Below are 10,614 nucleotides of genomic sequence, written 5' to 3'. Positions count from 1 at the left end.
TTGATCTTTGCGGTGTTAATCGTAAATCCCATCCTCACAGTCTCCCTCCAAAAAGGTATGAACGCCTTTTCCACGGCTCAATGGTCGATCCCGAAGATGTCGATATCGTCCGTGAAGTTCTGGAACATATGCGATCGCGTGTTCTGCGTGTACACTTGGTTTCGACCCATCCTGCGTGCCACGAAGCAGCCACCGAAAAACCATGTTCGATCATAATCTGCCATAACTAGTTTCTTTTCACTGAATCATTCGCCGCCTTGAAATCAATAAATGGTCGATGGATCTTGCTAATTGAATTCCTGAATTTTTTTGAGAATCTGCTGCTCAGTGCTGTCATGGTAAATCAGAGCTGGTTACTCAAGGTTTCTCAATTTCAGCGCCCGTTTTTCTGGTACGCCCCCAAACCAGGTAAACCCTTCCATGTATTATTCTCAATTTAGTTGAAAATCGGAATTTCGACTAGCGAAGTTGGATTTTTATCCAAATCCATGCGTTGGACCTGTCCATGAATTTCTTAAAAAAAAATTGTCTCCGCCTGGGATTCCTCAAGGGATTCAATATTTAGAAAATTCATCCAAGGATTGTTACATAAGTACATGAATGAATTCTTTCATTTCTTCAAACATTTCTGAATGAATTACTTCAGAAATATTGCCATAATTTCTTCCAGGAGTTTTTCTTTGGGAATTCTTCGAAAACTCTTCCAGATATTTTGCAAGAAATTCTACTAGGAATTTCTCCAAAGGTTGTAACGATATAATATGGTCGCATCATATATAACCGCTTTGAAAATGCATTTCAATCCAACCGTTTGCCTATGCTGGCAACAGCTCGATTTAGATGCTGTCAGTAAGGTGCAAGATTGCACTAAAGAAATTTCCCATGCGCCACCTAGGAACGAATAGAATCATTAAACGGAAATATTTCAAATTCAAATATATTGCGTCGTAGAGAGTCCAATAAATCTACCAGTGGAAAATTCCTAGTATCTAAATAAAAAGCCAATGGAAAATTACACTCTCTTTGATCTGCCAATCGGAGGATATTGCGCAGTTGAATTTAGGCTGTTAACAATTTATCGCGCGTATCCCTCATCAGATTAGTGGAGTGCTTTGTAGCGAATAGACCAATTTTTTGGAGTGAATAGTATCATTTGCCAAGTGAATAATTAACTGTGCTTTGGATATTTCTAAACTCGAAGTAAGTCTCCGCGCGTTTCTTAGTGTTTTTAAAATATTTAATTTGAATTTGTGTCTTCTGTAACAGCTAAATTTGTCGAAATAGTGTTGGCAAAGAACAAATAAATAGTGAATTTAGTAATTGAATAAATTCAGGTAAGCCTAAATACCAAACCATTCAGTGAGCAATTAAGTGATTTAATCCGCGTTGCACAGGACAATCGTGCCCAAGCAACGTGGGCACTTAGTCCGGGGTGGACTTAGTCCGGAGTAGAAGCTGATCGAAAGTTTGGCCCTGATTCGAATTGAGTCGTGAGTGGATCATTCGTCGCTTCCAAAGGCAGTGAGGACATCTGCCGGTCCCTCGACTGAAGCGCAGTGCTGTCGGCGGCTCTGAAACCTAACGTTAGCCATTCGTCGGACTCGAGTGTGTCGTGCAACATCACACCCAAGCCATAGTGTCATCGCCCGTCAATAAGTCGCTCGGCGTAGGCCCACGCAACATAATCCAACGGCCATTCACTCCACACACACCGGGAACGCATCTACCCCGACGCCGGCGCGCGAGGCACGTGCGCATAGAGTGGACGAGTTAGAGCCCGACACCGATACTCGTTGGTGACGATCAACGAGGTGTTGTATTTTGCGGTTGGTGAGATCGAGGTCGACTACAGCCTGTTTTGCGGACTTCCGACGCTGGATCAAGGAAGAAAAAGGTCAGATCTGATCAATTAGCTCACTTTTTGTTGAAACTATTAGAGCCTAAAAGTTAATCAAGCGTGACGTCACCCTAGGGAATAGGTTTGCTTGAATTTAATAAATTATCGCCTGGATTCAAGATTTCTAAAATAAATCCACACTAAATTTTGCTCGATAAATTTAGTTGAAATTGTTTCGCGTTCGACCTTTGAATTAATCGAACAAATTACTTCTAGTTTAGATTAGTATTCCACTATTTTAGTCGCGTCACGCAATAAAGATTAATTTTCCAAATAAATTGTTTTAAGTTTAATTTAGCTCGACAATTCCACTTTTGACGGATCATTGAAGGTTTTCTTAGTTTTTTTTTTCGTAGTTTATTATTGAAATGAGTCTGGATAGGTTTGTTTGATTGCCTACGACGTTTGGGTTCAAAAGTGAACATTCGATTCTAGTGAACTGAGTTACCTGCCCTGAGAAGGCAGTCTCTTCCCGGGCAAATTTGACTGAGTAACGGTCCTTCTTTTGGAGGTGGCGCATAAGCCGTTTGCTTTGAAATAGAACGGAGCGTTACATTTTGGCGCCCAACGTGGGGCCTGATAATAGTGCCTTGACGTTTTTGGAATTTTTGTAAATATTTGATTTAGTTTGAAATTTTGTAGTATCATAGAGTTTGTTGAATTGAATTTGAATCAAATCGGAATTTAACCTAGGATTAAAAGTTGTTGGAATTCGTTGAGCAAATCTAGTAGTAAGTTAGGATTACAGTTTCGGAAATCGGTGAATTCGTTTTAGTTTAGTTTCGGTTATAGTTTTCATTGAATTCGGTATTTTTGAAGAACAATCGTTTTTTTTGCATATTCTTTTCTATTTCGTGTGTCTTTGTCCTACTATTTTTCTTAGTTTGTATAAGTGAAGTGATATTTAAGTGCAATTTGAAGTGAATTTGATTTTGCACTCTACGTGAAGCATAATGGCTAATGCGAACTACCGCCTAGATGACCTTGCGAATGTAAACCGTACCACGAATTCGCAAAGAACGCTGGTCACACCACCGGGTTCGGATTATGCCGATTCGTTGGAGGGTGCAGTTGGTGGATTGAACCCCTCTCGCACGCCGCGGATCCTATGGGCAGACCAAATGATGATGGGTGCTTCCGATGGCCGATCGGGTCCCGACCGGTTGTCTTTGGACAGTCGCTTTCCAGCGCAGAATAACCTGCAGACTGAATTGGACCGCGCAGCAAGAATGCAGCTTTCGATGGAAGGATTTCCACTTCCTTTCCGTGGAGTTCCGTCCAGTACCAGGTTGGAGAGAGTGGAAGAGGGTCATCCCGAGACCTCGCAGATGTTGCCGGTGGATTTGACAGGATTTTCCGGTCCGAGAGCGGCGACCACACGGCAGAATAGTACCAATCCATTTTGGAATGGCGATCATCCGGAAACACAAGGCCCTGCAGGTGACACTGGTCTACGCGAACCGCGAAACCAGACGCTGAATGGATCGTTTTTGCTGCCTCGAGACGACGCTGTTCCGCTACTAAATTCCACAGTGCAGCCGATTTTTTCTTCGGGAATCCCGACTACCAATGGAGGGCCGACAATGTCGCGGTCTACGTTCGACTCTCAGCCGTTATCTTCAAACCAAGGTCACCGAATGTTAGGTGCGGTTCAAACCGATGCTACTGCATTCCAGAGTGGAGCTTTTCGTGTATCCAACGGGGAAAGTGGTGTCTCTACGCAGTACATTCCGGGGCGAACGGAAGAAACCGCCCAAACCTGTCGTCAAGAACCTGGAAATGAGAGGGAAACGTTGCAGAACTATGTACACGTGTCGGAAATTCAAAACTATGTGCAGACTTACGTTCGTCAACTCTTGACTGGCCATCCGAATCGTCCCATTGTTCCAGACACGACTATGAACCACTTGGCCCAAGAAATCGGAGAGATAGGATTACGTGACACCGGAGTTCCTGGTGTGTCACGAACTGCTGATAGAGCTCAGGTTAGCTCTCAGGATCCACCTAGGTTGCCAGCACCCTTGCAGATGCGAATCACGGATATGTCTGGTGTACAGCCTGAAAATAGGGGAAGTTCAATAAATGACGAGACCCCTCAAGCGTTCAGGGAGGTTCTACGAAACTCGTGGCCCAGTTTTGTAAATCCGGGATATCCTAGATCTCCCGTTGGACCAACGGCTCGAGATCAACTCCCAGAACCCCGTTTGCGTATGAATTACCCTTTGAATGCTTCACCAAATGTTCAACCGATAAATGAGGAAGGAACCCAATACCAGATGAGACGGGGTAGACTGCCACACCAAACTTGCAACATTATGGAAAAATGGCCCAAGTTTGCGGGTGACGCAAATCCGACTCCAGTGATTGACTTTTTGCGACAAATTGAACTTTTGAGTCGTTCGTATCAAATTTCCAAGGAAGAGTTGAGGACCCATGCACACCTCCTCTTCAAAGAAGACGCTTATGTCTGGTATTCTGCCTACGAGCCTAAGTTCAATTCCTGGGATACCTTGTTGTATTACTTGCGCATGAGGTATGACAACCCGAATAGGGATCGATTTATTCGGGAGGATCTACGAAATCGAAAACAACGTCCTAACGAGCTGTTCAGTGCGTTCCTCACGGACATTGAAAATCTGTCTCAGCGGATGAACAAAAGGATTTCCGACGAGGAGAAATTCGACATTGTGGTAGAGAACATGAAGATGTCCTACAAACGGCGACTAGCATTAGAGGAAATTTCGTCATTGGAACACTTGGCGCAACTGTGCTACAGATTTGACGCGTTGGAGGGAAACTTGTATCATCCTCGTGGTCCAACTAAAACACCGTTGGTCAATGAGATCTTCGTGGATGAGAAAGAAGCCGCGGACGCCGAGGACCTGACCGATGAACTGGAGGTAGCTGCGCTGCAGGCGCGTAGGAATCCCAAGGACCCATCAACGTCGAATATTCGGGCAACCAATGACCGAATCCAATCTCTTTGCTGGAATTGCAGAAAATCCGGACATCTGTGGAGAGAATGCGATCAAAAGAAAGGTATCTTCTGTCACATGTGTGGTCATCCTGATACGACTGCGTTCAGATGCCCACAGCAGCATGATCTGCGGACTGCGTTCGAGTCCAAACCAAAAAACGATTAAAGGAGGAGATTTTTGGGAACCGAACTCCTGCCCAATCGGACAAAAAGGTTCCCCATCCCCCGTTTTCCAGATTCAATCAAACCTTCCTGATAAAGACCAGCTTTCGATGTTGTCCCCACCTAATTGTTTCGATCCTCGACACACAAGTTGAAGGGCTCGCAGACACCGGAGCCAGCGTGTCAATTATAAGCTCGCCGAATCTCATCAAACGGCTTGGATTAAAGGTTCAGCAATGCGACTTGAAGATTTTTACAGCGGATCGGACTCCCTACACCTGTTTGGGATACGTAAACATCCCATACAGATATCAAGAGGTCACGAAAGTAATTCCTACTCTCGTGGTCCCGGAAATCTGCAAGACTCTGATTCTAGGAATAGATTTCTTAACGGCCTTTAATTTTCAATTGGTGGCTCAGCCGTCTTCGGAGGAGTCGAATAACCCAATCACCAGTACAAATCTTTGTCTGAATTATATTGAAGACTACTTTGGAGATGATGAAGGCCACATTTGTTTCCAGCTGACCCCGGAAATCCCTAGAGAATCTGTTCCAGAAACCCAAGAAGGCGATCCCAGTCTGGAGATGCCAACGGTCGAAATCCCAATAAAGCGAATAGAGCACCCTCACGAGATTGAGACGGAACATCCGCTGTCCTCACAGCAGAGAACGGAGCTTTTCGAAGCAATCCAATACCTTCCAGTAACTCAAGAAGGACAACTGGGCAGAACACCCTTGATAAAACACTCGATCGACTTACTGCCCGGAGCGACACCACGACGGATTCCTTCCTACCGATGGTCGCCGGCAGTGGAAACAGTAATCGACGCTGAAATGGACCGACTTCGGAATCTCGACGTTATTGAAGAGTGTGAAGGTGCCGCTGATTTCGTCAATCCGCTATTGCCAATCAAGAAGCCTACTGGGAAATGGCGTATTTGCTTGGATTCCCGACGGTTGAACTCCCTGACTAAAAAGGACGACTTTCCAATTCCGAACATGACCGTGATCCTGCAGCGAATCCAGCGCGCACGCTACTTTTCCGTGATCGATTTGACAGAATCGTATTACCAGGTCGAACTTGATGATGACGCTAAAAACAAAACGGCTTTTCGGACCAACAAGGGCTTATATCGATTCAAGGTCATGTCCTTCGGCTTAACGAACGCCCCAGCAACCATGGCTCGTTTGATGGTGAAAGTCCTTGGACATGACCTGGAGCCGTACGTATACGTCTACTTAGACGATATTATTATCGTATCGGACTCTTATGAGGAACATCTCCGATTGATAAAACGCGTAGGAGAACGATTAGCTCGCGCAGGCTTGACTATCAACATTTTGAAGTCTAAGTTTTGCCAAACGAGTATCAAATATCTCGGATACGTGTTATCCGAGGATGGGCTGTCGATGGATGTTGCGAAAATCCAGCCCGTCTTGGACTACGCTGTTCCCCGAACGGTAAAAGACGTTAGGCGATTGCTCGGTCTTGCCGGCTTTTATCAAAAATTCATCAAGAACTATTCGGAAATTACTGCTCCAATCACAGATCTTCTAAAAAAAAGGGACGACGGAAGTTTGAATGGACCCAGGAAGCGGACCTTGCTCTTCAACGGTTGAAGGATGCCCTTGTATCTGCACCGATATTAGTTAACCCCGATTTCTCGCTACCGTTCATAATCGAGACCGATAGTTCAGACTTGGCCATTGGTGCTGTATTAGTCCAAATTCAAGACGGCGAACGGAAGTGTATCGCATATTTTTCGAAGAAGTTATCGAGTACTCAACGGAAGTACAGCGCCACCGAGCGAGAGTGTTTGGCGGTACTTTTGAGCATCGAAAACTTCCGACATTTCGTCGAAGGGAATCGTTTCGTGGTTCAAACCGATGCGATGAGCCTCACCTTTCTCCAGACGATGAGCATCGAGTCGAAAAGTCCGCGCATCGCTCGATGGGCACTGAAGCTCTCAAAATACGATATCGAACTTCAATATAAAAAAGGATCCGAGAACATCCCTGCCGATGCTCTTAGTCGCAGTCTATACGTCATTGATTGTCATCTTCCTGACCCGTACATCGAAGGACTTAAGCAACAGATTGAACTGAATCCTGATCAGTACCCTGATTTCAAGATCGTCAACGGAAGAATCTTTAAGTTTATCACCAATTCCACCTTACCAGAAGATCCGGCATTCCGATGGAAGGAAGTTTTACCTTTATCCGAGAGAAAGTCAACCATCGAAGGCATACACAATGTAGCTCATCTTGGATTCCTGAAAACCCTGGAAAAAGTGCGGGAACGCTACTACTGGCCCCGCATGGCTAGTGAAATAAAACGCTTCTGTAGTAGTTGTGGAGTCTGCAAAGAGTCTAAGGTCCCGAACATGAATGTGCGTCCACCCTGTGGAAAACCCAAACTTTGTAGTCGGCCATGGGAACTAATTTCCATAGACTTTCTTGGGCCCTACCCAAAGTCACGCAAAGGAAATGTCTGGATCCTTGTAATCTGTGACTTCTTCTCAAAATTCGTACTTGCGCAATGCATGAAGGCAGCCACTGCTCCAGGAGTCTGTGCCGTAATGGAGAACCTTGTGTTCAACCTTTTCGGAGCACCTGCGGTTTGTATCACCGACAACGCGAAGGTCTTCCAAAGTGACCTGTTCAAAAATCTACTGAAAACTTACGGGGTGACCCAGTGGAATTTGGCCGTGTATCACCCGAGTCCAAACCCGGCCGAACGAGTCAACCGCGTGATTGTGACCGCCCTACGATGTGCTTTAAACAAGCAGGCGGACCACCGTAACTGGGACGAGTCAGTTCAAAAGATTGTCTCTGCGATTCGTACTAGCGTACACGAAAGTACTGGTTTTACGCCATACTTTATAAATTTTGGACGAAATATGATCAGTATGGGGAGTGAGTATGATCACCTCAGAGAATTTGAATCTGAGGATAACTACATTCCGGCCCATCAGAGTGAAGAAGCTCGAAAACTCTATGAGCTAGTCCGTCAAAACCTTCAGGAGGCGTATAAACGGTATTCGCGGCCGTACAATTTGAGATCCAACGAAAATCACGTCTTCAAACCTGGCGACCTTGTGTATAAGCGCGATATTCATCTGTCCGACAAATCGAAATACTTCGTTGGCAAATTCGGAACCAAGTACACCCGTGCTAAAGTTCAGTCGGCTCTTGGAACGAACACCTATGTTCTTGAGAACGAGGAAGGTCATAGGATCCCTGGTACCTTCCATGGGTCATTCTTAAAGAAGGCCTAAAAGAAAGAATCAATGTTAGTTCTTCCATTGAGCTGGTATAAGATAAGCTATGACGGCGCAAGTGCCTATTGCGCATAAACCATCAGAGAAGCCGAATAAAAAACTCGTTTGAGGTGTAAAAGGCAATCGTCCAACGTTCGAGATGTCCTCAGGTTTCCTCACGTTGTTGACAACATCACTCAGTGACTGAAAGATAAGCTATGACGGCGCAAGTGCCTATTGCGCATAAACCATCAGAGAAACCGAATAAAAAACTCGTTTGAGGTGTAAAAGGCCATCGTCCAACGTTCGAGATGTCCTCAGGTTTCCTCACGTTGTTGACAACATCACTCAGTGACTGAAACATAAGCTATGACGGCGTAAGTGTCTAGTGCGCATAAACAAAACATCGTTGATGTCCAGAAAACACTCTCTAGAGGTGCAAAAGACAACAGTCCAACGTTCGAGATGTTCTTTGATTCCCTCACGTTGTTGACAAAAACTTTCAGTACAAAAACACCAGCTATGACTACACTACGGTCGCGTAGTGCATAATCCATCATCGAACCAAATACACCTTAGTGGTGCAACGAGACTGTCCGGTGTATCATCGATCGTAGAAGAAGTTCTTATCTAGCTGCTATGTCGTACAGCTATGACGGTGCATTTTCTTAATGCACAAAAACAACGAAACAACTAGCCCAAATAAAACACTTCCGTAGGTTGATTGCATCTTGCTTCAAATCTAGGTCAGTAGAGTCTGCTCGATCAGACTGTGACCTTGACCGAGAAATCGAAGCTAATAGGATTCGCAGCGGTATTCTCTGTTCTTATTAGAACAGCAATGAATAATCGGCAGCGTTGTATGTTCACTTCACAATAATACAATTTTAGCACTTTTACGTAAATTATCTTCGTATCACTTCACCTTTTTTACTTTCCTATATTAATTTCCAATTTGTTGTTCATAAATCCGGTCGAATAATATCATATTTGCAGTAATTTCCTGAAAAATTAGTAAAATATGTCATTTTCCTTACCTCATCATGCGTTGTTATTATCATTCCAATTTCTCATTCAGTTTTCATTTTGACAGTAATTTACAGCACATTCTTAAAGCTTAGTTTTTGACATTCCGCGAAACTTCTTAAACGTCTGAATAGGGTAGCTAGGTTGACTGGTAGGATTAGAATAGGGCGTGAATGATTTTCGGTATGCGTTTAGGTGATTAGTTTAGTAGGTAATTACGTTTTCCAATTCGTTAATTGGAGTAATTCGGTTAATCGGTCTTTGAGTTTCCCTGATGTGTCAGGAGTAAATCGGTTTAGGTAAGACAAATTTTCAGATATTTCTGAAGTTATCGGTATTTAGAATAAGATGAAATGTTTGATGAGTGTTTCGGTTTGTCGGTAAAGGATTGTTTGGTTTGTTAGTATCGTGTTTGGTCAGCTCAACATAGTTATTCCGTTAGGCGATTTAGAATGTTTTGATTAGTTGCAATAGTTGTCATTCAATCAATTTCATGTTTTCATTTGTTAGGTTAATCCGATTCAAAAAAAAAAATATTATTAATAATAATGAATTTTAGCAATGTTGTATGTTAGTATTTTCTAAATAAATTTCTAACATAAAAATTTTGAAATTTTTTAGAATTTCAAAATTTTTATTTCTTAGCATGGGCGAAATGTAACGATATAATATGGTCGCATCATATATAACCGCTTTGAAAATGCATTTCAATCCAACCGTTTGCCTATGCTGGCAAAAGCAAGATTTAGATGCTGTCAGTAAGGTGCAAGATTGCACTAAAGAAATTTCCCATGCGCCACCTAGGAACGAATAGAATCATTAAACGGAAATATTTCAAATTCAAATATATTGCGTCGTAGAGAGTCCAATAAATCTACCAGTGGAAAATTCCTAGTATCTAAATAAAAAGCCAATGGAAAATTACACTCTCTTTGATCTGCCAATCGGAGGATATTGCGCAGTTGAATTTAGGCTGTTAACAATTTATCGCGCGTATCCCTCATCAGATTAGTGGAGTGCTTTGTAGCGAATAGACCAATTTTTTGGAGTGAATAGTATCATTTGCCAAGTGAATAATTAACTGTGCTTTGGATATTTCTAAACTCGAAGTAAGTCTCCGCGCGTTTCTTAGTGTTTTTAAAATATTTAATTTGAATTTGTGTCTTCTGTAACAGCTAAATTTGTCGAAATAGTGTTGGCAAAGAACAAATAAATAGTGAATTTAGTAATTGAATAAATTCAGGTAAGCCTAAATACCAAACCATTCAGTGAGCAATTAAGTGATTTAATCC

At 43.2% G+C, this 10,614-nt stretch overlaps 1 protein-coding gene across 2 annotated transcripts; it reads left to right on the top strand.

Annotated features, from left to right (window-relative positions):
• Positions 1 to 806: 806 nt before the first annotated feature.
• Positions 807 to 5,109, top strand: LOC134287765 (uncharacterized). 2 transcript variants are annotated; one of them, XM_062850618.1, is made up of 3 exons: positions 807 to 1,200; positions 1,267 to 1,334; positions 1,395 to 5,109. In XM_062850618.1, the coding sequence occupies exon 3, from the start codon at positions 2,851 to 2,853 to the stop codon at positions 5,038 to 5,040; it is 2,190 nt and encodes a 729-aa protein (XP_062706602.1). In that variant the 5' UTR covers positions 807 to 1,200; positions 1,267 to 1,334; positions 1,395 to 2,850; the 3' UTR covers positions 5,041 to 5,109. The 2 variants fall into 2 exon arrangements, with proteins under 2 accessions (XP_062706602.1, XP_062706601.1); XM_062850617.1 differs by having other exon boundaries at positions 1,267 to 5,109.
• Positions 5,110 to 10,614: the final 5,505 nt, after the last annotated feature.

This window comes from Aedes albopictus, chromosome 2, assembly GCF_035046485.1.
Source record: "Aedes albopictus strain Foshan chromosome 2, AalbF5, whole genome shotgun sequence".
NCBI classification, from domain to species: domain Eukaryota; kingdom Metazoa; phylum Arthropoda; class Insecta; order Diptera; family Culicidae; genus Aedes; species Aedes albopictus.
The sequence above is the reverse complement of the archived record's forward strand: the minus strand, read 5'-3'. Positions and strand labels throughout refer to the sequence as shown.

Bases quoted from the DNA above. Each gene is read 5' to 3' on its own strand.
- LOC134287765 (XM_062850618.1), top strand. From the start codon at position 2,851: ATGGCTAATGCGAACTACCGCCTAGATGACCTTGCGAATGTAAACCGT.